At 34.4% G+C, this 27,334-nt stretch overlaps 1 protein-coding gene across 1 annotated transcript; it reads left to right on the forward strand.

The window, feature by feature from the left end:
• Positions 1–10: 10 nt before the first annotated feature.
• LOC129939085 (putative aminopeptidase W07G4.4) lies at positions 11–27,334 on the forward strand. The gene is made up of 7 exons (XM_056046954.1): positions 11–239; positions 19,637–19,781; positions 19,850–20,077; positions 20,146–20,287; positions 20,515–20,855; positions 26,394–26,876; positions 26,943–27,334. Exons 1-7 carry the CDS (start codon positions 223–225, stop codon positions 27,105–27,107), a joined length of 1,521 nt encoding a protein of 506 aa, XP_055902929.1. The 5' UTR covers positions 11–222; the 3' UTR covers positions 27,108–27,334.

Below are 27,334 nucleotides of genomic sequence, written 5' to 3' on the forward strand. Positions count from 1 at the left end.
ATTAAGTTATTCGATTTGTTTTGTCAGTTCAGTCTTCGGTTTCGGTTTCAGTTTGTGATCGACCGGCTAGCAAAGGCTGCCTATTGTTGAGTAGTCATTCGTCAATCAAGTGCTGTGGTCTTCAGAGTTGAGTTGTGTTTTGAGTCGTGCTCGTGGTAATATCAGTAATTTCAGTTTATTATTTTTGTCGCACGGAGGTCTTGCCATCGAATTTGAAGTCAAATGGGAGGAATCGACAAGTAAGTTTTTTATGTGATATCGCTATGGGGTTGGATACAACACTTTTCTTTGGGGGGAAAAACCAGATAATCTGGGATGTTAGATAACCGCTTTTTTAATTATACATATATATATATATTCATGTATACCTTTTTGTTTTATAAATTCCTGTTGGAAATCAGTAATTCCTAGAGTAAAAAATAATTTTCAATTAGAAGAGTTTTACATTTTGTTATTATTTCAATGAATTTTATTTTTGCATTGTCATAGTGCGGTTTTTTGGAGCATCGAGAAATCTATTGAGGCATTCGAAGTTAGAGAGAATGCGTTGTGACAGTGAAGGAAGGGATTTTCGTTAGGAAAAGCCTTTAGGCATCCTCTCGCAATTTTCTAAAGATTTATTCTTTTGTTTATCTCTTTACGGTTCTATCGACCTATTGCTTATTTGCCATGAGGATAACATTCCCGCATATGTGTTGCCTTAGAATATTATTGAAGGTTTTAAACTCGATGAGGCCAATGTTGAATTTGTATTATAATTATATGGCGGAACTTAATCGAACCATTCTAAAACCAGAAAATTATGATCTGTTATGTGTTCTTGACAAAAGAAAAACACAACGATCTTAAATCGTTCACTTTAAATATAGTTATGATCATAGTTTGGTCTGGACTTAAACCGAGAAAGATATTAACATTTTTCTGGCGTCTTAACCCTGGTTATTTTTTTTGTTTGAAAAGATGCCATCAACAAAAGCATTTAGACTAAGTTCAGTGAGTGTTAAGTTTGAACCCATGCATAGCTTTTGTTGCCTTTTGTTTATATGTTTTCTGTAGTTAAAGCTTTTAAAATTGATATAAAAGAGTTGTTTTTAAAAATATTATTTATAATGGAACTGGGACATTGTCCTAAGCCCAAGATGTGTTTAATGTCCATGTCTTCGTTGCCTGTTTTGCAAATCGTAGGACTTTCTTTTCGGAGTAGATGTTGATGAGTAGCGGATGTGTGACCTAATCGAAGTTCCAAGAAATTGGTTATTTTAGGGTTTTGTAATAGATGTTGGATTGTCGTCTTTATTAATTTTTTAGTTCATATTCTGGATGGCATTAGTTAGTAAGCGTTTCAATAAGGTTGAATGGTATATTGTGCACCGTGTCTAGGGAACCACATTATTTTAAGTTTTATTAGTGAGCGAATAATGAGGCTCTTATTTTGTTTATAACTAACGGTAACATCGAGCAGCTTCAGATAACACAAGGGACTTCATTTGGAGTCAACTGCTTTTTTTGAACGTACATTTTGACCAAGGCAGCTAGTCAAATTTTTTAGGTGTCTTAAACTACAAATTCGGAACTTTACTTCACTAACCTTTACCTTCAGTTGATAGAGCAAAAACTACCAATAACATGATTGTCTACAGAACACTCCTCAGAAAAGCTGCAATTCTATCTCGAATTGTGTTTTGTATTTTAAAGAAATATTACTTTTCCAACTTGAAAACGAACCCAAAAGATTAAATGAGATTGTATCGAAAATAAGTAAATCAATGAGATGAGTAATAAAGTTCAGCTTTTAGTTGAAAAAAAACGTGATCAATTGTCACTTCCACATAATATGACTTGACTTGATACTTAGAGAGATTGGGCAGATTCTTGAACGTAAGCAAGTTTCTAGTATCCATAACCACATTTACAAGGAGAATTGAATAAGGATTTAGCGCCGTATAGACCTGGATCTGATCGAAATAGGATTACTCGATCCAATCCCACTGAAAGAGGTGAATCGAATTAAAAAATTCCATTTGAATTCGATTCCTCGATTCAGAGCCACCATATATCTGTATCGAAATCTCAATTCGATTCGATTCCTCGATCTCATCTTGTAACCAGGGTATATGATTGGCTTGCTGCCAAAAAATTGCCTTCCAATTAAGGCAACTTTATTAGTCGAGAAAAATTTCCTTAACTATCAAGTCAAGTCAACTTATGTCAGATTGACAATCGATCATGTTTTTTTAATTAACTTTGTTGAACTTTATTCCTCTAGGATTTATTTATTTTTCGCCCAATTTTCAAATTGGAAAAGAAACAAGTAATATTTCTTTACAATACTAAATCTAAATTGGGGTGGACTTGTATTTTGCCTGAGGAGGAGGACTGTCGACAATAATGTTTTTGTTAGTTTTTGTACGGCAAACTGAAGGTAGAAGTTAGGGAAGTTAAGTTCTGAGTTAGAAGTTTATGACACTTGAAAAACTAACTTGTTGCCTTGGTCAAAATGTACGTTCAAGGAATGCACTTGACTGCAAATGAAGTCCCTTTTGTTGTCTGAACCTGCCCATTTTTTCTTGACTAACTTTGCAGTCAACTTTCCAATAAAGTTGCCTTAGTTGGAAGATAATTTTTTGGAAGCTAACCAATCATAGATACTAGAAGCTTGCTTACGTTCAAGTCCTTTATGTCGCCTCAACCTGCCCATTGTATTTATCATTACGAATAGCATTTACGACCGATAAACAGGGTCCGGCAAAAAAACCTCCCGTATTTTTAGACGTTTATATATAAAGCTATTTATAGATAAAATGGTATTCGGGGTATAGACAGATAGAGGTCTACGTGTCGTTTTTATTAATCATAATGGCGTGGCACGGCGAGCATCGCGCATTTGTCGTAGAGGAATATATCCGTAATGGTTTTTCTGCAGAGCTGTTTGTGAAGACATACTTTAAAACATTCCCGTTGGTGCTGTTAATTTCGTCTGGAAGCCCATTTCCATTTATCGGGTACTGTAATTAAACGATACTGGGCAACAGAAAACCCGCAAGAAATTCATCAACGACTACTTCACAGCCCTTATATGACAGTTTGGTGTGCTGTTGCTGAATTTGGTGTGTTAGGTCCGTACTTTTCGAAGAAAATGGGCAAAAAGTAACAGTTAATGCGGATCGCTACTGTCACATGATTGAGACATTCCTCCAAGCAAACTTAAATCAGTTTACTAGGAATCACAAAGAAGTTTGGTTCCAACTTATCCCGGACCCTGTACTATCAGTGTTGTAATAATGTATTTAGCGGGGTTTTAAGAGCAGTTTTGGCCGCTTCCAATATAGTATGCGCCTCGCTTTCTGGTATTTTAGATCCTTTGGTGAAGAGAAAAGACCATGTTTTTGATATAAGCTCGATTGAAATATCCTCATAAAGAACACAAAAGAACTTTTTGTCACTACTGCTTTTTTGATCGGAATTTAAGTCTAAGTTAAAAGACGAGTCTTTCATTGTCCAAGGCTTGAATGAAAAGGCTTTAACTTGGCGAAAGATTCTAATAGAAGGTTAATTTCTATTGCAGCTACAACGATGATCGATGAAGTTCTTTTAAGATAAAGCCGTTGTATTGCAGATTTGTAGTACTCTTCGGCAAATTATCCAGATGAGAAAGAACAAGGGAGTACCTAGTTAGTTGACTATAATAGTGTTCTTAATGTTTTCATTGAAGAAAACACAAAGGTTCATCCTAAAAGCTATCTATCTTTTGATTAAACAAAATAGTTTGCATTTTTGAATTTAATATATTTTCGAAAATAAATGTGATATTTGAAGCAAATTTATAAAAGTAAATAGAAGAATGGAAAATGTATAAATCTATAATTTCAATTAGGTTGCCTTCGTATCGTTTTTAAAACTTACTAATTCGCCTTTAAATTGCTTGTCATTCATTTTCAATTTCATTTTTCATCTGAAAAATATTAGTTACTTACTTAAGATGGCGCTACATTCCTTTGTTAACTAGGGCCGACAAATTTGTCCACCTATCCCAATCCCTTCCTCGGATGTTTCTTGTTGCTATATAAAAGTCTGATAAACGTTCCCTCTCTACTGGGCTGTCATGTGAGAATTGTTTTGGAGATTGCGGGACAGAGCGTTAGTTTCCATGATAAGTCTACGTCATTGTATAGCCTTTACAATTTGGCGCCGAAAATTCTCATCCAAGGTGAAAATCGTCTTCGGCTTATGTTCATAGATAAACGACTTCACATTATACCACAAGAAATAGTCCAGTAGTGTTAAATTGCCCGATCTTGAAGCCACGTCACAGTTCACCAAAAGTTTCCTTCAATAAATCGATTGTTTTGATTATACAGCTGTGGACAACTAATTAGAAACATTACTTGCTTCTCATTTCCACATTCACTTTATCATGTGTGACTAGAATATCGGTTTCCAAAACGGTGTAATGCAAGCGTTATTAGATAATTGTTTGAAAAAGCATCATTTGTGCATAAGTCTTTGCAAAGTACACAATAAAATCAAGGTAGAGTGTACACATTTTTCGTTTCAACTGGTCAACTAATTAGAAACAGTTAAATTACATTTGATTTGGGTGAAATAAAAATAATCTTTTTATTTTGCATTGGTAAGTAGAAAATTCTGAATTGTCTGCAAACATTTTTAAAGAATAATTTTTAAATTTTGGAGGTAATTGCAATGGAAGCATTAAAAAGCTGTGATCCTCCTACAAGGATAGCGATTCTTGAGCTTTCGAAGCTTAAAATGTCCTATAAGTTTTCAATGCAATTAAGCATTTTCAAAACTTCGGAACTGCTGAAAATGTACCTACCAAATAGATCGAGCAATTAGTAAGCTGGCCAAAAAGACCCAAAAATTAGCTCCACAGAGATACAAGACCAACTTTCGGTTGCATTCGATGTCCCAATAGGGCCACGCACAATCAGAAAATTGGTAGAAGTTGGGTTGCATGGTCGTGTTCCTCGGAAGAAACCATTAGTAACCGCAAGGCAACGTAGTATTAGAATAGAGTTCGCAAGATCACACGACAACTGGACAAAAAACTAATGGAAGTACAAACTGTGGAGTGACGAAACTAAAATAAATAGGATTGACCAAGATGGTGCACGTATGTCCGAAGGCCAAAAAGAACAGAGTTCCACCCTAAATACGTTTTGCCAATAATTAAGCATGGAGGCGGCTCGCTTAACGTTCGGGGGTGTTTCTCGTGGTGTGGAGTTGGCCGAATCCATCGAATCGATGGAACGTTGACAGCCGTTAAATACATTGACATTCTTAATGAACGATTAGTGGATTGGGCCGATGAAAACATGCCAGTGATATGGAAGTTTCAGCAAGACTACGACCCCAAGCACACTGCTGAAATTACGAAACAGTTCTTTAGGGACCAATCGATAACAGTTTTAGAATGGGCATCATCAAGTGCATACCTAAATCCGATAGAGCGTCTTGGGGCAGATGTTAAAAGAGTTGTTGCTCTCAAAAATAACTCCAACAATGATGTTCTTTCGAAGGTATTAAAGATAATAATAAGTTGCTTGGAAGGCTGTACCCGTAGAGCAGTGCAGGCGGCTTATTTCATCAATGGAACGAAGATTTCGGGAAGTTTTGAACCAAAAAGGTTTCGCAACAAGGTATTAAAGATAAATATAAGGTAAATGATATTATAAGGTTTTCTTATTAGTTGTCCACCAATAAACGCTGTGTTTTTCGCAGAAACTGCCATATGAAATAAATGTTATGTTTGGGAAACATTATTTTAAGTTTAAAAATTATATTTACAAAAAAATTTGTTTGTACAAAAAAAAACACAGATGTTGCTTTAAAAAAGAAATTCAATTTGTGTTTCTCATCACTTGTCCACAGCTGTATGTATTTTAAAATGTTTTGTTGTTCTAACATTTCATTTTTAAGTACATATGTACATATGTACATATGTATATATGTACATATGTGTATGTATATACATAAAGTTTCAATAATCATAATTTATTTTAGCATAGTTTCTACTATGTATGTTATATTTAACGATTTTTACATTCAAAGTTTTTGAATTTTGAATATAAGCATTCCTCAAATAATATACAATCAACATTGATGGTGATTTTGGGGTATCAGTGTATGATAAACCGGCATATTTAACCCAGTTACCAAGTTGCTAATGAAGTACATAATCAATAATTCCATAAGGTTTATAGTTAGTAATTGCCATTTCAAAAGTTTTGACGCAGATCTTATAATCTTATTTCCAAAAGCAAAAATAGGATTTTAAAAAAAATCTATGTATTTGACAATCTTAGCGAGATTACTTGATAATGGCCATTCAACTTTATTTTAAAGGCCTACTTTTTATTTTTTTCATTTCACATTTAAACGATTATGTTTTGTGAAAAGTAAAATTTCTTGATTATTAATAGTTCTTAATCGACAGAATACTGTAAAACTTGGTAAATAAGCACAAAATAGTTTACTCCACGAGTTACTAAGTATTATTTTTAAAATATATTCTTAACGTTGCATAGTTAAATAAAAACAATCTACACGTTATTCAAGAAGCCAACTAGATGTAAACAGTGTGTGATTTAATATTTTGTTAGGTAACCAATTGTTTACTTAGTTTAATTAAAATCACCGAGTCATATGGCTGTTGTTATTATAATTAATATAAATTAAAATCAGTTAATATTTCTATTTTGCTAGGTTAATAGTTTTCAGCAGTTCAAATTTTCTTTCATAAAAACAAAAACAAGGGAGATTACAAAATATTTCTGATAGTGGCAATATTTTAATTTTGCTCTTAATTTAAAATTGTTATGCCCAATTTCTTCACAGAGTCTTAACGTTAGGACCAGTCAAAGTCCCAGAATTGGGACTGCAATGGGTATCAACTCAATTCTTCACACAAGTACACAGGACCCAGTATTTTTAGGAGTCGTTCGTTAGCAACAAGTTAGAAACTGGTTATTATACCAATTTTTAGAAATTCCTCAGCTATTTTCAGTTTTTAGTATCTTAAATTCGGTATTTTCTGCTGTCCTTGCGTTTGAAGTTGTTTGTTTTTGGAGGCGACAATATTTTTTAAAGATTTAAAAAATTAATATGTATCGTAAACGATAAAGAAAAAGAGCAAATCGGTAGGGTTGTTCAAATTATACCATATTGTGGTAATGGCATCAAAACGGCATATCATGTTTTTTTTCGAAGCTAACGGCTTAAAGTGTACGTTTACAATTAGTTCTTCTATATATTTGTAATCAGACCAAAATTTCCACACTTTAAAAAAACAGAATTAAAAGAAAAATGGAAATCAGCTGCAAAAATTTGCGGCCAAATGTGCTTGAAAACATTTCGATTTTACTTATTTTGACATTTTGGTTTGGCCCAAATATCATATAAATGCAGGGTTATCAAAAGTTTGAACATTGAAACTATGTGTGAAGCAGTACATCATTTAAATGAACACCACGCAAATTATTTAAGGCATCGACTCTTTTGAAGTAATTTTCGACCACTTTTTGCCACAACTAGAGGTCTAGATTAAACACGGTGGTAGCCCCACAAAAAAATAAGGTCCAACGGTGTCAAATCGAAGGATCTTGGTCGCCAGTTGGCATCGCCACAAGAATCAGGGCCTTGTGACTTACAACTATCAACCATTATTGTGTGCGAGTAATTGCAAGGATGGAGGGAACCTACAGTTTATAATTTATATGCCGAATCCGAACGGCTAATTTGAGAAAGCACGTTTTCATGACAAGAGTTACTCTTGGAGAATTTGACAATTCCTGCAAGAGTTAGTACCCGTGAATAAAACTTTAGGTGGCACAGGCAGGGATCGAACCCAAGACTTCTCGCATGACATCCAAGAAATGTCTCTTGAAATAAAGCCATATTCACTCGAGTTGTGTGGCATGTGGCACCGTCTTGCTGAAACATATTCTCCAAAGCGTATTCTTCAATAGCAGGCCAAAAACGTCGGTCATCATATGACCATAACGCTCCGAATTGACGTAACGGTGACACCAGACAGTGGCTTCTTGCGGATCAAATGTCCTCTCTTAATATACTTGAGTTGAGATGAGTGCCTATCCAAAAAAATGCTGCATTACAAAATAAGAAATGAGGAGTGGTGGATGAGGAAATGGAAAAATATGGCAATCAGTTTTGATGAAGAAGTTTTGATGAAAGAAAGAAACTTGGTGGATCTGAAGGAGGAGCTCTATCGCATAATTGGAAAGCACGAAATCTATGTTCGGGATGGGTTTAAAGCTACTGCTCGCGAGTCCCTCAGTAGAGTGTTTTACTCCCAACTCAATATGAGCTTAAATCAAGCAAATTACTTTCAAGGCTCACTGAGCTTCAACAAAATCTCCTTAATTTTTAAAGCAAGTTGCGAACTTAACGGAGGACCCTACAATGGAAGTTTCAACCAATTTTGTTCCTTATGTAATCTTAAATCCAAAGAAGACTGCTTTAATTTTATCAGTATATATCCCATTTTTGCATCTCAACGGATATCGTATTGCGGACAAAGAACATTAACAATGCAAGAAACAATAAAACTTTTGAATGAAACGAACTGGAAACCCCTTGCATCATTCTTGAAAGATATTTCAATGTATAGGATGTTGCTAATATCTGAATTTGAATAGTTATATTTATTTATTATTTTGTAATGAAAAGAACTTTTTAAAAACATTTATATCAAATTTCTAACCGAGCTGACGGCAATGCCGACAAACTTTAAATTCATTCAATTGTTAACAAATGTATCAAAACAACGAACCAATGAATACTTACTAATTACTTGAGAATTCTCAAAACCCCAAATATGACAATTTAGTTTATTAACATACCCACCAGCAACCCTAAGTATCTACGACGTTGTGAAAGGTCATCTGGCTTTAGTTGTTGTGTAAGCTGGACTTTATATAGATGTATTTGTTTTGTAAGACAATCCTAAGTCCTAATTCATGAGAACGATGAGGAATCGAGTCTTCGGCAACACTTTCACTTACGGCAGCGATATTTTCATTGGTACCAATCCGATAACCATAATCTCCTCCTAAAGTACGATATGTGGCTGTGGTAGAATCCACATTTTTGTAGTAGGGTTTAATAATTTGTAAGCGATGTGCGATAGTTAAGCCATCCATTTTCGTAAATGTCCGACTTTCAACTGAAAAAATTGGGTTTAACAACTTAGTTTGACAGATATCGAATAATGGATAACACGTTATAAGAATAATATTCGAATTTCAATTTCTGTCAAAATAAAAATTAGACAGTTTTAGAGCTTTTTATTTTAAGAGTCATTTGTGAAGCTGATTGCTAAAAAAGTCAATTTTCAATTCTTTTTTTACTTATTGTTAAAAGAATTAATTGGTATCCGATTCAAAAAATATCCAAAATTTGTGTTCTCCAAACTTGAGATCAAGCTCTGTTGATTTTGTTTATAGAATCATGTCATAATTTTAAGTCGATAAAAAATATAATAACTAAATAATTATATGTACAATCACAATCGACTATCTTGTTAAAATTACTAACTTATTACGACCAATTATTGCGTGATAAGTTTTAAGTTGCGTTTAATTCATATTTTGGCAAAGTCATTTGGCCATCAACATCGTCTGATTTGGGTAGGTAGGTAGATAGCCGTCACAAGCAGTCTTTGCTGCGCTATTCAATTAGTGCTGGAAAGCGCTGTTTTGATACTATAAACTCATTAGACCTATTTAGAATATTTTATAACGGATTTCTATAGACAAAATTAGCCACGATAGAGTCATTTCGTCGCGTTAAAAAATCAAATTAGGTCTTTGATTTTCAACTGTTCAAATTCATCAGATCTTTCAGGAATGTTCTTCCGAAGGTTGACATTCTAGAATTGACCACCATGTGATTTGACTTCGTTTTATTTTTTCCTGGTGAGCTCAAAAAAAACTGTTCAAATTCAATTGCTTTTGATTTCTTAATTCATAATTACAATTTTTTCAGAAGCTTATCTAATTTTAAAACATACAAAAAGATTATAAAAGCCGCTCATTCTCACAATACGTCATGAAGTTCAATCGTACTATCTCGCCTCTCACTTTGAAAACTGCAGATTGAAATCGATCTTAAAATAATTTCTTTCACAAATATTATGTTCAAGAATGCTATGCGTGTCTCTATTTACTGAAAAAGTTGCTTGTCCGATACCTTCGAGTCTACATTTTTCATCAGTTTTAGCGCTAAGATTATACAGGGAATCTTTGAATTCCTTTTTATTGCAGGCTATAACTTTTAGGATGAAATCCAATCCACAGTAAGCTGCTAATTCCTTCAATTTCTCGAACGAAAGACTTTTTTTTTAAATAATATTGATCAAAATCTTTGTATGTAATCTGTCATCACTCATATTAAAAATTCTTGAAAGAAAATTGATGCACAGTCTAAGTGTTTTGATGAAAAGTGGTAATAGTACGGTTTTAATCAGTATCATGTAGTTTAGTTTATTTTGAAGTTGCAAACATATTTTTACGCAGAATTTTAATAGATATCCTGCCTATTCATATTTTCTGTAGCCCCACACTTGTGCTACATATATCATTACAGATTCTGCTACTGCAGTTAAGACTTTGAAATAGGATTGTTATCAAAAAAGTTTTTCCATGAGGAACAAATGGCACTTTTCGCTTTGCTCAATTTGTCTTTAAAATGGCTTTCCACATTCAGGTTGCTTGTAATAAGCACACCCAGGTTTTCACAAGTTCGTTAGGTTCATGGTTGAAATGCCAATTTATAAATTTCAATATTTCTAGCCAATCTGCCAGATCCGTTTTTGAATATCCATCGCCTTCGATTTGTTTAAATTGACCGTTACATTCCTCAACTTGCAGTATACCTCGAGACGGTTGATCATTAGTTAGAGCGTTTCTGGAGATTAAGCAAAAAGAACAACATCGTTTGAAAATACGAGTTCTTTAAATGAAACTCAATCAAACTATTTCTCCCGATAAATCATCAAGGGGCTCAACAGGCATCCCTGTTTATACAAGTTTTCTATAATCCTTCCTTACTTTTTTGACAATGCTTTGCTGTAAAGCTTGTCAAAACAGGTTTTTATTCGATTGTATTGAAATCGACAATCGATCCTTTTGGTACCCGCAATATTTTTCAAATTGATTATGTTGTCGCTTGTAGAGTAACCGCTACGAAAGCCTACCTGGCATTCTTTAAGTATTTTGTTATGGATCATCCAAACAGCTGAGCGATCGCTTAGCATTGTAACACAGATTTTATAAAAGCTATTTAAAAAGGATAGTCTGTAGGTAGTTTTATGGATCAGAAATATAGCTGTTTTTATGGATTGGAAATATAATCGTTTCCTTAAACTGATTCGGTATGATTCCAGTTTTTTGAATGAGTTTATCAGTTTCATATTTAAAAAACTCAACCTCCTAGACCTTCTTATCTCTGGAGCTTTTTCATCCCTGAGTTTAATTATTGATATAAATTCTTAAAAAATATCAGCATCCAGGATATCTTTAAAAAAGACTGTGTCAAATAATTTACTGGAATATCATCAAAGAACCTTAGACGCATTAAAAATCAAAATTTCTGAAGTTATTTCCGAGATTAGAAATTATTAAACATTTCTGAAGAAATTTTGAGATTCTTCCCGAGTTGGCCATTTGAATAATATTGATGTCCAAATTCATTAAAAAAGTATCGCTGTGTATGTTTTATTGAGCTTTACTTTAGAAGCCGAAAAATAAATGATTCTATACAATGTGCGAGTAGTACCCGTAGCGTGATGGTTAGTGCGTTAGTTGACTGTCATGTAAAGGGTGTTGGGTTCAATCCCTTCCTGTGCCACCTAACTTTTTTCACGGGTACTGCCTCTTGCGAGGAATTGACAAATTCTCCAAGAGTAATTCTTGTCATGAATAGTGCTTTCTCAAATTAGCCGTTCGGATGCGGCATATAAACTGTAGGTCTCTTCTATCTGTGGGAACATTACTCGCACACAGGAATGGTTGCGAGTTGTAAGTCACTAGGCCCTGGTTCTTCATGGACTGTTGCGCCACCTAATGTAATGTATACAATGTGCGAACATTTTCAATTGTCTAGTCTTTTCAAAAAAGAGTTTTTGATCCTTTTCATCGCAGTTTATTTTTATTTTTAACGGAGACAGAAACTGCATAAGTTCATATTGAATTATCTTATCACATTCTCGTATTTAAGGGCTTTTCTTTTATTTAGCCAGAGCAGCTGTTTAAATAATTTTATTTTTGATGATAAATGTCCCTGTTTGTTGTTTTAACCACAGTCAACTTCAATAAAGTAACTTGATCTTTATTACGATAATCTTTAAAATATATGAACGTTCTCGAACACGTTTGAATACCATTGCAGCTTAGCAATAAGCCCTTATCTTTGTGTTTTATTAAAAATCTTATCCTGTCAGTATATTATGATTTTTGTATTAAAAATCCATCATCAAAGAATGTTAAATCAACACCGGATAAGACAATCAATGTTTTTTACACAAGTATCATGACATGTCTGATAAAAATTAAAAATAAAAAGTGTTAACTAAAATCCTATAGTTCAGATTCAGCAAAAGCAATGAGTTCATTGCTGTACAATATAAATTTTTTTGTTATCTCTTCAATAAAAACAATAAACAACTGTTTTTTTTTTCATTTAAAAATGATTGATATTAATAGACTCTTGGTCTTAATGTTATCAAAATGGGTGTGTTGTCATATATGAATAATCAAAAACACAAAACACTTTTATAACAGCTGCTGTTGCAGAAATGTGAATATTAATAAATCAATGTTTTATTCATTTGCAATGAAAGCAAAAGCAATTTGTTAACTTACAAAATTACATACATATTTAATCCAACTCAAGTGTCATGTTATCGTTAGAATAGTAAAACTTCACAATCAATTAATTGCTTAATAATTGCAACAATGTATTATGCGTAAGTGCAATGCTAGAAATAAAAAAAAATCACTTAGTGACATATGTAAATATATACAGAGGGAGTTTCCAGTCATATTTTTGAAAAGTCTTATTTATATTTAGAAATAAATAAAGCTACAATCTTATCTTATCACTGAAAACTGATAATAATTTAAAAAAAAAATAATAAAAGAAATCGAAGCATTTTGAATTTTAAATAGTTTTATAAGTAAATTGTGAACATAAACTTTAAACCGTTAGGTGCATGTGCACTGTGCAGTGGCTCCCACGACTAATCGGACTTATTTTAAATAAGCCAAAATTACAATTTATTTATATTAAAAACAAAAGCAACTCAATAATATAACACCTTACACATAATCGGACACTTAATATTTAGTACTTTGTTGCTTATCCTTTCCATTTAATCGCTTTCTCAATGCCTCGAAGTATTGAAGAGACAAGTTTTTAACATACTTCAGATCTTATTCTTTGCCATTTCTTCTGACGGCATTACATTAAGGCCAGGTGACTTTTTCTATACTTATGTGTATTGGAAAAATTAGGTTTTGACTTTTTCTATGGTTTAAGCACTTAAGGGCAGTTATACAATGACCACAACCTTGCTGTATAAGATGTATGCTTTGGTTTTTAGTCCTTGTAGAAAACGAAATTGTCTTATATTCCACGTTCACTGACACTGGACCACAAATATTGTTTCAAATACTCTAGCAACTGTACGAGTGTGAAAGAAGATTCGTCCCATGAATTGGTTTGCACTTTCAAGTACAGGAGGAGTCATGTCACTCATTGGCAGCTTCGAATTGATAGAAAACTAAGCTGTGCGACGCAAGGGACTTGAAAGTAAATCAAGTTTCTAGCATCTTATTGGCCAGCTGCCAAAAAATTGCCTTCCATTTAAGGCAACTTTGTTTCAATGTTGACTGGAAATACAGTCAACAACAGAGTCAGTCAATTATACGCCCGAGGATGGAAGAAGAATTTCCGAAACGCGTCGCGTCATAAATTAAATAATAAATAAATAAAGTTGTGAAATTTATTGTTTTTAAAATAAAACAAATAATATTAACAAAATTTAAATTTTCGTTTTATTTTTCAATTTTAATTAATTAATTGACTGGAAAGTAAGTCAAGAAGAATCTAACTAACTATTAAGTCAAGTCTACTCATGTCAAAATGAAAGGTGATCATGTTTTTTCATTCAACTGAAAGCTGAACTTTATTAATCTACAGTCCCTGGCCATATTATTAGACGCACTGAAGGATTTTATAATTATTAGATTATACGCAATATTTTTGACGTTCAAGAATGGATGTTTGGTTACATTTTTATGCAAGATGGTGCTCCATGCCACACAGCCCGGTCCATAAAAACTTTTTTGAGGGAAGAAAACATCCCTCTGTTGGAATGGCCGGGAAACAGCCCTGATATGAACCCAATTGAAAACGTGTAGGAGCTGATGAAGAGGGCTAAAGATGCGGTCACTTATTGAAAGATTAATTCGCGTGTGGATTCACAACCGACAAATGCAGGGAACAGTCAAATCATGCATTGATAGTATGCCGCGCAGAATTGAGGCTCTTATTAAAGCAAAGGGAGGTTCAACAAAATATTGAAAAAATTACAATAATAACAACAAAACTGAAAATATTAATTTAAAAAAAAATTAAATCTGTTGCTTTATTTCTTGGTTTATATTCTCCATACAAAATAATTTAAATGCATTACAATGTTCGAAAACCTGATTAAAATAGGAAATTAAGATTTTGCATAAAACCTAAAGTGAGCCTAGTAATATGGCCAGAGGCTGTATAATGTATTTATTTTCTGCACAACTTCATCTAATCCTTGCCAATTTTGAAAAGAAACAACTTATATTTCTTTACAATACAGTATATAAATTGTGATGGAGTTTTAGCTTGCCTGGGGAATGTTTTGTAGACAATAATGTGTTGGTACTTTTTGTACTATGAACTTAAAGTAGAAGTTTGCGAAGTAAAGTTCTGAATTTGAAATTCATGACACTTGAAAAATTAATAAGATGTTTTGGTCGAAATGTACGTTCAAAAAATGAAGTTGACTGCAAATGAAGTCTCTTGTGTTGTCTGAACCTGCCCAATGCCATTGGAAACGAGCGTAGGATCTGACGATGACGTAGTGTTGCGCAAATTGTTTACAAATAACCAGAAATCTGTACTACCTTTGGGACTTTGTAGTATTTTTGACGTAATTTTTAATCATGCAAAAATGTAATCCCTCGAATATGTCTGTTACAAGTCTTTTTAGCTTGTTTGAAGTTATTCTGGTTTTCCTCAATAGGGTTGGCTTAATAAATCCGGAAACTTACGTCTGTGATCCTAATAACCTCTTTATAGCTCGAATAAAACCATAAGTTAACATTAGGTTTGAGAGATCTTACACTATTCGGGATAAAATTTCTCATTCCTAAAAGAATTAAGTTTGTAATCATATCAGCGCTGGAGAAAGCATAGTGACCAGTTAAAGATCCTGAAGAAGTGGTTGAGACCGTTCCAGTTGGCTTTCTCATATTGCCATACGGTTCTCGTAGAACTTTTCTCTTTAACTGTTTTTTTTTTGGCATGAGAAATCAGCAGATATGAAACAATGGCCTGATTTGCCTAGAGATGATAATACACTAACCGCATATATATTAGGATCAGAGGTAAGAAACAAGTCTAGAGTGTTGGCGGACTGACCTGCAATGTCAGGAATCCGAGTTGGCTCGTCAACTAACTGAATCAGGTGGTTTAACTCAATAAAAATCTTGACATACCTTCCTTCGGGTGTTGTCTGACCAGAATACCGCATCCATGAAAAATTGTGTACATTGAAATCGCCCGTAGGAATGATCTCACTGTGCGAAAATGGGATACAATTCTCTGGATAGAATCGGAGAGCGGATCGAATTCATTAGAAGTCGAATTGCTATCCAGACTTGGGATACGATAAATAAAACACATGTGAATGATGCGCCTTTGGACGGTGAATTTAAACCACATATAATTAAAATTTGTGTTGGTGCACTGACCATATTGTGATAGAAGTTGATTGGCAACATCATTCCATACATATACCGCTAGACCATGGTGAGCAAAGAATAAAGGCACTAAGCTATAACCTTTAAGGTTAAGCTCCGAGTGGTCAGTGGTTTCACAAACCTAAGTTTCGCTTAGTGCCAAAACAGCTGGCTGTTCGAAACAGTATGAACAAATGCAGCATGAAAATGTTTCCTAAGCCCACGAATGTTGCTATTCTAACCACAAAACTTACCAGCCATAAGAACACACAAAAAAAAACAAGAAAGTTAACTATGAAGCAAATTTATTTATTTATTTGATTCATTAGTTCTGGTAACCAGCAACAACACACTCTCATACATGGGCCAACCAACGGCTATGCTTTAAAGTAGCCAGAGTATGATAATGAAAAAATCTTTCTTTACTTTTCTCCTATCATACATTCTTCCATGTGAACCTAGAATGTTCAACTTGCTTCCGTCCGTAAACAAAACCTTATTTATAGTATTGCGCTATGTCAAATGGTTAACTAACAATATAAAAATATGTACTTCCACCTTATTCCAAGAAGACGTGTCCTTTGTTAAATGGTTATTAAAAAGTTTTTTTTTTTTATTTATTCACTGTATAACTTCGATGACGATGCTTACTTTTCTAATGGCTTCGTTGCTGTCTTCTTTACTCGTGGTCTCTTTTTAAAAAAAATATTTAGGGAATCCCAAGATAAGAAGGAATTTTAGTTGATAAGCCTAAAAAGAAGCTTCTCATCGTAGTTCTCCAGCTTCTTTCCTTTACTTATCTGCCCCCATTATGAATCCTTTTTTTGTTTTTAACTCGTCAAATTATGTAATTATCTCTAAAAGTACTTCGTTGCACAATTTTCGGTTGTTCTCGCACTGATTTACCGTCCATGCTTTGTAAAAGAACCAATTTTCGAATTTTCAAAGACGTTTGCTCTTTATATTTTTTACTTGTTAAAAATTTAAAATGCAGTTTTTTTATTCAAACTTAATTTAAACTTTAATATGTTATAAAATAGTGATTAGGTTCTTCTACTTATTTACATTTTCTAGGAGAAATTGCATTGAGAAAATTTGCATTTTCTTTGTCCGATTAGTCGTGGGAGCCACTGTATATCTTTCCATAACTCCAGGAACTAAAGGGTGGTTAAATTTTAAGGGCCGGTGTTGATTTTGAATAAAATACAAATTATTTTGGAAATTATTGTCATTTCTTTTTATTATGTTATTTTGAATTGGTTCAATTATGTATGAAACAAAATATCGACCTCTGAGGCACATCTCCAAATTTTTGATGACGCCGTTAGTGTGTCGAATTATCTCATCCTTTAGCTTAAATTGTTGCTTGCTTATAGACGTATACACCTCTTCTTTCAATTAACCACAAAGAAAGTATTCCAATGGTGACAAATCACATGATCTTTTGATTGACACATGATTCTTTTCGGCCAGTTTACAACGCCACCACGTAAGATAACACGACTATTGAATTCGTCCCGCAAAAGAGCCATTGTTCCGTTAGCTAGATGGCAAGTGGCCCGGTTTTGTTTAAACCACGTATCGTCCACATTCATGCCTTCCAATTCGGGCTATAAAGAGTTCTTTATCAGCTCACGATAGCGAACACTATCCACAGTAACTGTCTGACCGGACTTGTTTTAGAAAAAATAGGTCCATAAACCGCACCAAACATCCAGTCTTTGTGGGTGAATTGGTTTTTCGACAATCACGCTTGGATTATCATTCGTCTAAATGCGAAATTTCTAGTTATTGACGAATCCACTGAGGTTAAATTGAAGATTCTTCAAAAATCATACGCTATTGTCATTTCTTTCCACTATTCTGACCATTGAAGACGCTTAAATGGACAAAAGGCTTAAGTTCTTGAGTCAATTGTATCTTGTAAATGTGTTAATGTAAAAGTCTTTATGCATAATGTTCCTGAACGATAAACGTGAGAGTTGTAATGTTAAGGACAACATAAGATAGCGAGTGCAAAATTTCACACTTTTGATTAATTAAAAGAAATGATTTGTAACAATTGATCCAAGATAGTGCGATTTAACGTCTATTGACTATTTTCTGCGAGAATATGTGAAGTTGCTAGTCTAAGCTGATAAGCCCAAAACGATTGAGCACTTGAAGGACAACATTCTCTGCTTACTATAGCCAAAAATTTAGGAAAAAGCCAACAAAAATTGCGCATCCAGATTATACTACGTCTAAGCCAGTCTATTCCACATGAAGTTTGCAGGTAGTTGTGAGTGTTCTAATTCATCTATTTAACACATCCCAAAGATCTTCAATGGATATCTTATCAGGGGATTTTACCGGTGCCTTGAGAGCACGAAAAGTATTAAAAAGGATCTATTCCTTCACCACTTGAGTAGTATGTTTCGGATCATTGCTGAAAATAGAAACTCTTAGCAACACCAAACTTCTCCGCACTTTTCCTGAGATTATTTTTAAGTATATTTCAAAATGAAATCTTTCCCATATCGCCATTCATAAAAACTAACTTCCGCCATACACCTCCATTTCATGACTCCACCACATCCATGCTTGACTGTAAGAGGCAAAATAAATATTATTTGTTTAAAGAAATGTTTGGCTTCCACACAGCAGTTCTCAACTATCATTCCAAAAGATACTGAATTTCCTTTTGTCACAAAATGTAACTAGGTCCAAAAATTTGATTCCTAGTCCATAATTGCATATGCTTTATCTTGTTTACCTTTTTTTTTCATTCAAATATATTTCCCGGTTCGGAAAGTTCTGCTGCTAGTTCAGAGGATGTGAATCTGTAGACCTAACGGCAGACTTTTCTCCATTCCTTGTTAACTTCTTCTTCTTCTATTTTATTTTGTTATTTTCTATGTTCTGTTTAAACTTAGTCTAAAAAACACTTTCCCTAACCTTAGCCTTAATTTGAAGAACGGAAAACAGAATAAAAACACAACCAGATAGCGGCAAACAATAGATCTCAAAGCCGCAGTGATTCAATACCCCTACAAATATACTCATTCATTTATATGTTCACATAAATTTGATTGACTTTTAATTAAAAATATCATCACTAGCAATAATTCTCTACAATCAATTATGCCAACAATGCATTCAGAATACCAGAAGCAACCTCTTTTGCCACACAAAAGCTAAACTTTTTTCTATTAAAATTGTTCCTGGTCTGCTGTCTGTTTTCTTTTTTTTTATCTACTGTCAAGCTTAGCAATGAACTTGAAATTTTTAAATTACAAATAAACTTATTTGTCCATAAAAAGAGTGCGAAGAACTTATGAATAGTTAACATTCAAGTTCAAAGCAATAAGCGTTTAGCTACCCGCTATTTATTATTATTTATGCCGCCCGCCGCACTAATCATGTATAATAGATTGCAAACTTATAGAGTCTGGAAAAAAGCGCATTATGAGGAAGCATAGACATGAGCACGTTCTCATGCAATGAATGACCGACAAACCACAAACTGTGTGACATAACTTTTATTATTGACCGCAAATAAAATATAAAATATAATAAAATTAAATAAATTTGTCTCTTCCTCTTTTTTGTAGACTTGTGCCATGCACAGTAAAATTGGCGAAATTCATCAAAAAGTCTGGTTGTGATGTTCTTTGTGTGATTGATAAGCAAATCCCATCAGAGTTGGTTGAGCAATTCAATGAATTCCGAGCTTTTGACAAAGCTTTCGATAGTGTGGTAAGTTAAATTATTGTTAAATTAATATGTTCTTAGTTTTTCTTATTCTTCGATTTTTTCTTTCCCAGGTTTCTTGTTTCAAATCTCAGAACTTAGACCTTCCAGTTGTGTATTCTCCCATCGCAGAACTGAGTGATTATCATGATGTCCGAGCTTACCAACAGGCTGCTGCCAAATCCCTAAGTCGAGCAATTAAGGCTGGATTCCAATCACCATTACTTTTGGTTCCTCAAAGCAAAATCTTTTCCAATGCTGAGCTCTGCACTGTTTTGGGAGCTCTCGAAGAGCTTTATGTTGTAAGATTTAAGAAACAAACAAATTAAAAAACAAAATAAAAATCAATTCTAAAAATTTCAATTTTCAGCCAATTCAGTTGCGTGAAGACGTTCCTGAGAAGAAACATCGCGTTGCTAATCTTTCTTTAATGATCTCCAACCCTAAAGCTGAGCAAATATACAAGGAAGCATTACTTTTGGAATCAGGACGATTTGTTGCACGTGATATTGGTAAGTAGAGTATATTTAGAGCATCAGGAGAAGCTCCGGAAATAGTTAGTTCTTTGAAATGCTAAAAAATAATAATACCTTTGATGCCTTCAAGATGTGCAAACAAATTTAATAATTTATATTTTATGTATTTATTGAAAATGTCGCAAAATTATAAAACGCTTGAGATCTGTCGATATGTTCTTCTCAATTGAATTTTATTTAAAGTTGTTAAAATATTTAAACAGGTGTCGGTGATCCAGAACGAATGAGTCCAATAAATGTAGAAGATTACATTAAATCTATCTTCCCATCGCTAAAAATGGACATTATTAGTGACATTGATGTCCTCACTAAAGAATATCCATTGTTTGCGGCTGTAAATAGAGCAGCAAGTACTGTTAAACGCCATCAAGGACGTATTATATTCTTGGAATATAAGCCACCTCAACCAGCCAAGAAAACATTGATGCTAGTCGGCAAAGGTGTATGCTACGATACTGGTGGTGCTGATATTAAGGCTGGTGGAGTTATGGCTGGTATGTCAAGGGATAAGTGTGGTGCAGCCGCTGTAGCTGGATTTATGCAGGTAAATATTAATTTCAATTCAAAATTCTTTACCCAGAATAACTCAATCAGTAAAATCTGGACTTTCCATCTTGGCTATTATTTTACTGTTATTATTGTTGCATCATAGGCAGGACCGGGCCACCTTGCAATCACATCAGTAAACACCATTTTTGCAGTAGACTGTACTGTACATTTATTGTAAAATAGCTTTTTCTCTTCCTAAATATTTCCGCGTCAAACCCCCTGAGACAAACTTGGATTTCGTGTGAAATGAAACAATATTTTATCTTACCTGGAGACTGAATTTTAACATGTGTTCCGTCAACAGCACCAATAACAGAAGGAAAAGATGCTATATCAAAAAAATCCCTTTTAACCTGTAAAACTTCTAATGATGTAGATGGAATTTTAATAAATTTCCTATGCAGCTTTGCAATTCTTGTGGCAACTCTTGAAACTATTCTTGAAACAGTTGAAACATGCAACCCTCCAAAATCAGCAATACTTAAAAGATGATTGCCTATAGCAAAGAATCGTAGAGCTAAAAATAGCTGGTTTATGAGTACAATTGAATTACTTCTAGAAGACGGAAAATGTTGTTCAACGATTTGTTATAAAAGTCATGTATTAAACCTGTTATAAGGCCTTTCTAGATCCTTCTCGATTTTTTCTAATATATGGATGGTCATCTTTTCATCATCAATCAATTTAAGAATCTCCACATCATCTTCTAGCAAATCGGCCAATTCAAAATTCATTTTCATTATTTTAGTTTGAACAAAAAACTACTTTTTTTGCACAACAATTTACTATAATGTCATCACACAACATGATCTATAATCATAGTTCACTGAACCACATAATAAGTAGGTTTGATATTGGCTCGATCCAGTTAAGTATTGAAGAAGTTAATTTCGGACTGAAATCACTTCAGTCTAATTATAGTTCTGGACGGCATTACTTCGGCAGTGTAAAAAGTTGTTGTGATTCCATCTGTGCTCTTTTACTAAGCATATTCAACAAGTCCCTCCAAGAAGGTATTTTTATTGATGAATGGAAACTTTCTTACTTGGTCCCTATACACAAATCAAGTTCTAAAAATGATGTAGAAAATTATTGGGGCATTTGTAAACTCTCCGCAATTTCCAAATTGTTTGAAAGCATGGTTTTCTTACAAGTGAATATTTATCAGATGTACAGCAAGGTTTTGTATCCGGTCGATCATCTGTTACCAATTTAACTTATTTCACTTCGTATGTTACTAATGCTATAGAACAAAAATTTCAAGTGGACGCAGTATACAACGACTTTAGCAAAGCCTTTAATTCTGTGAACCACCAAACACTATTGAAAAAACTTGAGATTTTTGATTTTCATTTTCACTTCGTTGGTTATCGTCATATTTATCTTGTAAAACACAACAAGTTAAGATTGGAGATACATACTCAAAGGAAATTCAGTGTACATCAGGTGTCCCGCAAGCTAGCCACATTGGTCTGCTCCTTTTCAAAATGTTTGTCAACGATATTGTCTCTGTCTTTAATTATTGTGAATGTTTATTATTTGCGGACGATCTGAAAATATATTCAAAAGTTTCGAGTTTAGACAATTGTCAACTTATGCAATCTGACATTGATTCTTTATCAAACTGGTTTCACATCAATAGCCTTAAATTGAATAACAAAAAGTGTAACACGATTTCTTTTTCCAGAAAATCGCATATTTTGTTATTCAACTATACAATTGAATCTGTGGATTTATATAGGAGTTATTCTTGATTCTCAACTTTCTTTTAAAGGTCATTTCGATTATTTGCTTCCTAAGGCCAACTCGCTGGTAGGTTTCATAAAACGAAATGCAAAAGACTGTAAAGATCCTTTTGTGTAATTATCCTTGTATACATCTCTCCTCAGATCAATTTTGGAATACGCAAATGTTATTTCAGTTCAGATCATTTGTAAATAAGTAGAAATGATCGATACACTTGAAATAGTCACTGGTGGAGTCAAAAATTGTTTAATTGGAACACAATAAGTAGACCAGCTTAGTTGTGTAGTTCATACATAAATCAATTAACACGTATGTTTAACCTTCTTTAATTTATATTGCGCTTAATTTACCATCTCATTTACTATCTCAGATCTAAGAATTGTTAAAAACTGCTTACCTAATTTATTCGTTTTAAACTTATATATAGAAAAAAGAGCCTTGTATGCGACCTCCATTGATAACTTTCCATCCGTGCCAGTCTGTCGATTTGTCTAAAAGTTCAAGTTTTATATCGTTTTATTGTTGTTTTTGTACATTTTCGTAGTTTGTTAAAACAAGTTATCAATTGAATTTTCTAAAAATTTAAAACTTAGCAACAATATTCTGCATTTGATAAAATAAGTTTGATTTAAAAATCTGTTTTTGTTTATCAATCAATAGTTTAATTCCTTAAGCTTTAGCGGGCTGCACGATTCTAAATATTTAATATGTAGGTCTTTTAGGAGGTGCAGAATAACATTTAAGGCATCTGTTGGCCAGGATCGAAGAGTCACTTTATGTCGACACCACGATCCAAAATAGACAATACAACGGCTGTGTACGTCCACAAAATCATATTAGATTGAAATGTCCAATTTTTACAAAAAGGGTTTCTACAAGCGTAAACACTTTCCAGTTTGGGATCTAGAATGACTGCTAAATTATTTGCACTGGAACATAAAGACAGGATTTGATCATTCAGTCGGGGTAGGGTGAAATCAGTTGTAAAAGTTTTTTGTCGTAAAAAGCAGCAGTTCAGCTTTGCTCTGGTTAAGACCTAGTCCACTCCTCGTAGTCCAGCTGCTAACTTTCTTTAGGGACATCTCGGTGATTTCGCCTATCATGGTGACGATCTTTTATTACATATTATGTTGTCCTGCTGTAAGTAGAGCAGCGCTTTAACTCCTCCTGGAGCATAGGGCAGCAACAAGATCCTTCCACCTATCCCGATTCACCGCAACTGACCTCAGCTGTGGCCACGATTGAATACCTTGAGACCAAGCCTCCTTCAAAACTGATGACTTCCAAGTTGTCTTTTTTCATCCAATGCGTCTATTACCTTTGGGATTCCATTGGACGGATTGTTTTGCTATATTGTCGTCAGGTTTCCTCAGTGTATGGCCTATCCAACGCCATTTCCGTTGCATGATGTCTACGTCCAATTTTTTCTGTCCGGTCCTATTCCACAGCTCCACGTTAGAAATAGTTTGCGGCCACCGGATCTTCAGAATAGAGCGCAGACAACGGTTAACGAAAACTTGTAGTCTGCTCGAGATGTTAGCAGAGCATTTTCATGTTTCAGAAGCATATAACAGCACTGATTTGACGTTGGATTCGAAGAGTTTCAACTTGGTGCGTAGCGATATTTTGCTAGAGTTCTACACAGGATAAAGGATTCCAAATGCACTACGGGATTTGTTTATTCTACTGTTAACATCCAGGCCCGTTCCGCAATCGAGAAATATAAAACTTCCCAGATAATTAAACTGCTCGACCTCCTCTATGGTCCCCTGCCTTAGAATAACTTGTGTGCTTTGGCCCGTGGTCATTACTTTGGTCTTATTTGTGTTAATCCTTAAGTCAGCCACCTCTCCATTTAATTGCAGTGAATAACACATTTGTTTTAAGCCTTCGCGTGTTGTTTACCATGAGACATATATCGTCAGCATAATCTATGTGGCTAAGCTTGTCAAATAGTCTCCATTGGATTCCGTTTCTTTCATTTTGTACCCACCGTGGCAGTAATCACATCGTCAATCGCCAGCAAAAACAGAATTGGTGACAAGACATCTCCTTGTCTCACTCCTTGACGCACAACTAAGGAGTCAGAAAGCTGTCCAGTGTGCAACACAAAACACCTTGCGTTGTTGTAAGATTCTTTAATAAAAGCGACAATTTTCTCAGGGATTCAGGGAAGCGATCTCCAGATGCATTCACGATTGACCCGAACGCCTTTTCAAAATCTAAAAACATTAGGTACAGCTGATTGTTCGAGTATGATTCGCAAGGTGTTGATGTGGTCGACGCACGATCGGCCACTGCGAAACCCCGCTTGGTGCCTATTCAGGGTAGACTCGATCCTGGACTTAATCCTCTCGAGAATAATAATTGCTATTAACTTCAGAAGAACGGACAGTACTGTCATACAGTTATTACAGTTGTTGAGGTTTCCTTTGTTTGGTAACTTTACAATAACTCCATCCTTCCAGTCCCTTGGGTATGTTTCACTCTCCCAGGCAGCCTGCAAGAGTTTAAGCAAAATACAGGAAGCTGCCTCAGGGTTTTTCCTTAGAAGATGTATCGCATTACTTATCTCTGCACTTTTTGGGGGACTGGTGATAATACCCCTATAGAAGATCTGCGCATGTTGTTTAATTGTGAATTTCATTCTGCATTGCGGTCATCATTTAGCAGCGCACAAAAGTGCTCCTTGCATCTTTGTAGCTGATCTTCTACCCTCACTAAAAGGTTGCCGTTCAAATCTAACACGGGATGGTTAGTGTTAGTCCTACTACGCTTGGCCAACAAAGCATCTACCGATAAGCCAGCATTTTTTTACATGACACCATTAAAACCAAATCATTAACATTCACCCCAAATTGTTTTAACTTTATGAGGATTGTTTTACTTAATGAAGATTGAATCCTTCTATGACTAAGCATATAAATTATCCATTCTTGAAGTGAGTAAGCGATTCGTGAATGGATTCAGTAAGGACGTTATTGATAGCACCTTCTACATCTAGGAAGGTAGCTAGAGTTAATTCTTTATATTAAATTGTCTTCACAATGGTATCCACTGCCTCATGCAGGGTCGTCTCAGTAGACTTGCATTTAGCATGTGCGTGCTGAGATTCTTCTGATATGTCTTTTTAGGAAGCGTTCAAATGTCTTAAGAGCAAAATAGCTCAAGCTTATTGGTTGATTCGTGTATTCATGGCTACGCCTGTCCATTTTCTGCATAAAAAACTACTTTAAGCTGTCTCTAAGCCTCCGGTACATGATTGAGATAGAGGCATCCTTTATAGATGGTCCCCAGAGATGTTACTGCTATGTCTTTCAGTTTTTGAAATTTTCTCTTGTAAAAGCATGAAATAGATTGATGTTTGGAGTTCTAGGCATTTCGGGGTTTGAATTCCGAAGGACTTAGCTGAAGAGGCTGTCCACAATCAGTCAGGTTTCTTCAGGTTCCACTGGATGTTTTATTTTGTAATAAAAATGAAAAACATTTTTCACTCCACAATACCAACAGGAATGTAAGCCCATTCGCGAGCAAGCTTTAAAAGCAAATTACTTTTAGGGCCAGCTCGTCAACTTGTTCGTTAGCCTCATGACAAATGAACCCAAATAATCAGAATTAAGATTCTATAGATTTGCTCGAGAAATTTTTCTAGCAAACAATATCAAACTTCGTATTTTTAAAACTCTGATTATAGTTGCTCGATCGCCTTGTTAATTATATGAACTCTATTTCATTAATTCCCAAAATATTATAAAAGGTCTGATATTAAAATTGAACATAATTTTAGATCGTTCAAGAACAAAAACCATCTGATGTTAACGTTATTGCTGCCCTGTGTTTGGTCCGCAACTCTGTTGGAGAGGAATCCTATGTAGCGGATGAAGTTATCACCTCTAGAGCTGGCATTCGAGTTCGTGTTGGCAATACCGATGCCGAGGGAAGAATGTGCATGGCTGATGCACTTTGCCGCATGAAAGAAATCGCCAACGAACGTAACTTGCCAGATCCCCATTTGTTTACAGTTGCCACATTGACTGGACACGCTTGCCTTGCGGTTGGCGAGGGCTATTCGATTGTTATTGATAATAGTGTAGCTCAGCAAGCTGGTCATGCTCTGAAACTACAAGAAATCGGTACTTCATTTGGAGAGCCTTTTGAAATTTCCAAATTGCGACATGATGATTTTGATTTCAATTGTGGAAAGGTTATTGGAGAAGATGTTGTCCAGTGCAATAATGCTGCCTCATCCAGAACTCCTCGTGGACATCAGGTAAATTCTGAAAATCCATACAAAAATATAAAAGATTGCAATAAAATACATTTTTTAAATACCTAGGTCCCAGCTGCATTTATGATCGTCACAACAGGTCTGGATAAACACGGTCTCCAGTCGGAAAGACCCCTTAAGTACACCCATTTGGATATTGCCGCCAGTGCTGGAGAATATCCAAAAATGCCAACTGGTATTCCAGTCATTGCCCTAGCTAAGACCCATCTTTGAGAATTGATTTCTTTATAATTATTAAAACAAAAAAAGAATTAATTATTTATAAATTGTGGATACAAAAGTGAGAAAATTGTCAGGTCTTATTTTTTACACTTAAATAATTTGTATATTGCTTAGTACTTATGTCGTAAACCACTACAATTGAATCACATTTTTTGTTTGTTTAACATACCTATCTACTTAATCTTATATATCAATAAAAATACGTATGTGAACTTGAA

The sequence above is a fragment of the Eupeodes corollae genome, chromosome 1 (genome assembly GCF_945859685.1).
Source record: "Eupeodes corollae chromosome 1, idEupCoro1.1, whole genome shotgun sequence".
NCBI lineage: Eukaryota > Metazoa > Arthropoda > Insecta > Diptera > Syrphidae > Eupeodes > Eupeodes corollae.

What these genes read in the sequence shown, in the direction of transcription:
- LOC129939085 (XM_056046954.1), top strand. An exon ending in ATTTGTTGCACGTGATATTG is followed by an intron (nt 20,288 to 20,514) that starts GTAAGTAGAGTA and finishes ATATTTAAACAG; the next exon opens with GTGTCGGTGATCCAGAACGA. An exon ending in CTGTAGCTGGATTTATGCAG is followed by an intron (nt 20,856 to 26,393) that starts GTAAATATTAAT and finishes ACATAATTTTAG; the next exon opens with ATCGTTCAAGAACAAAAACC.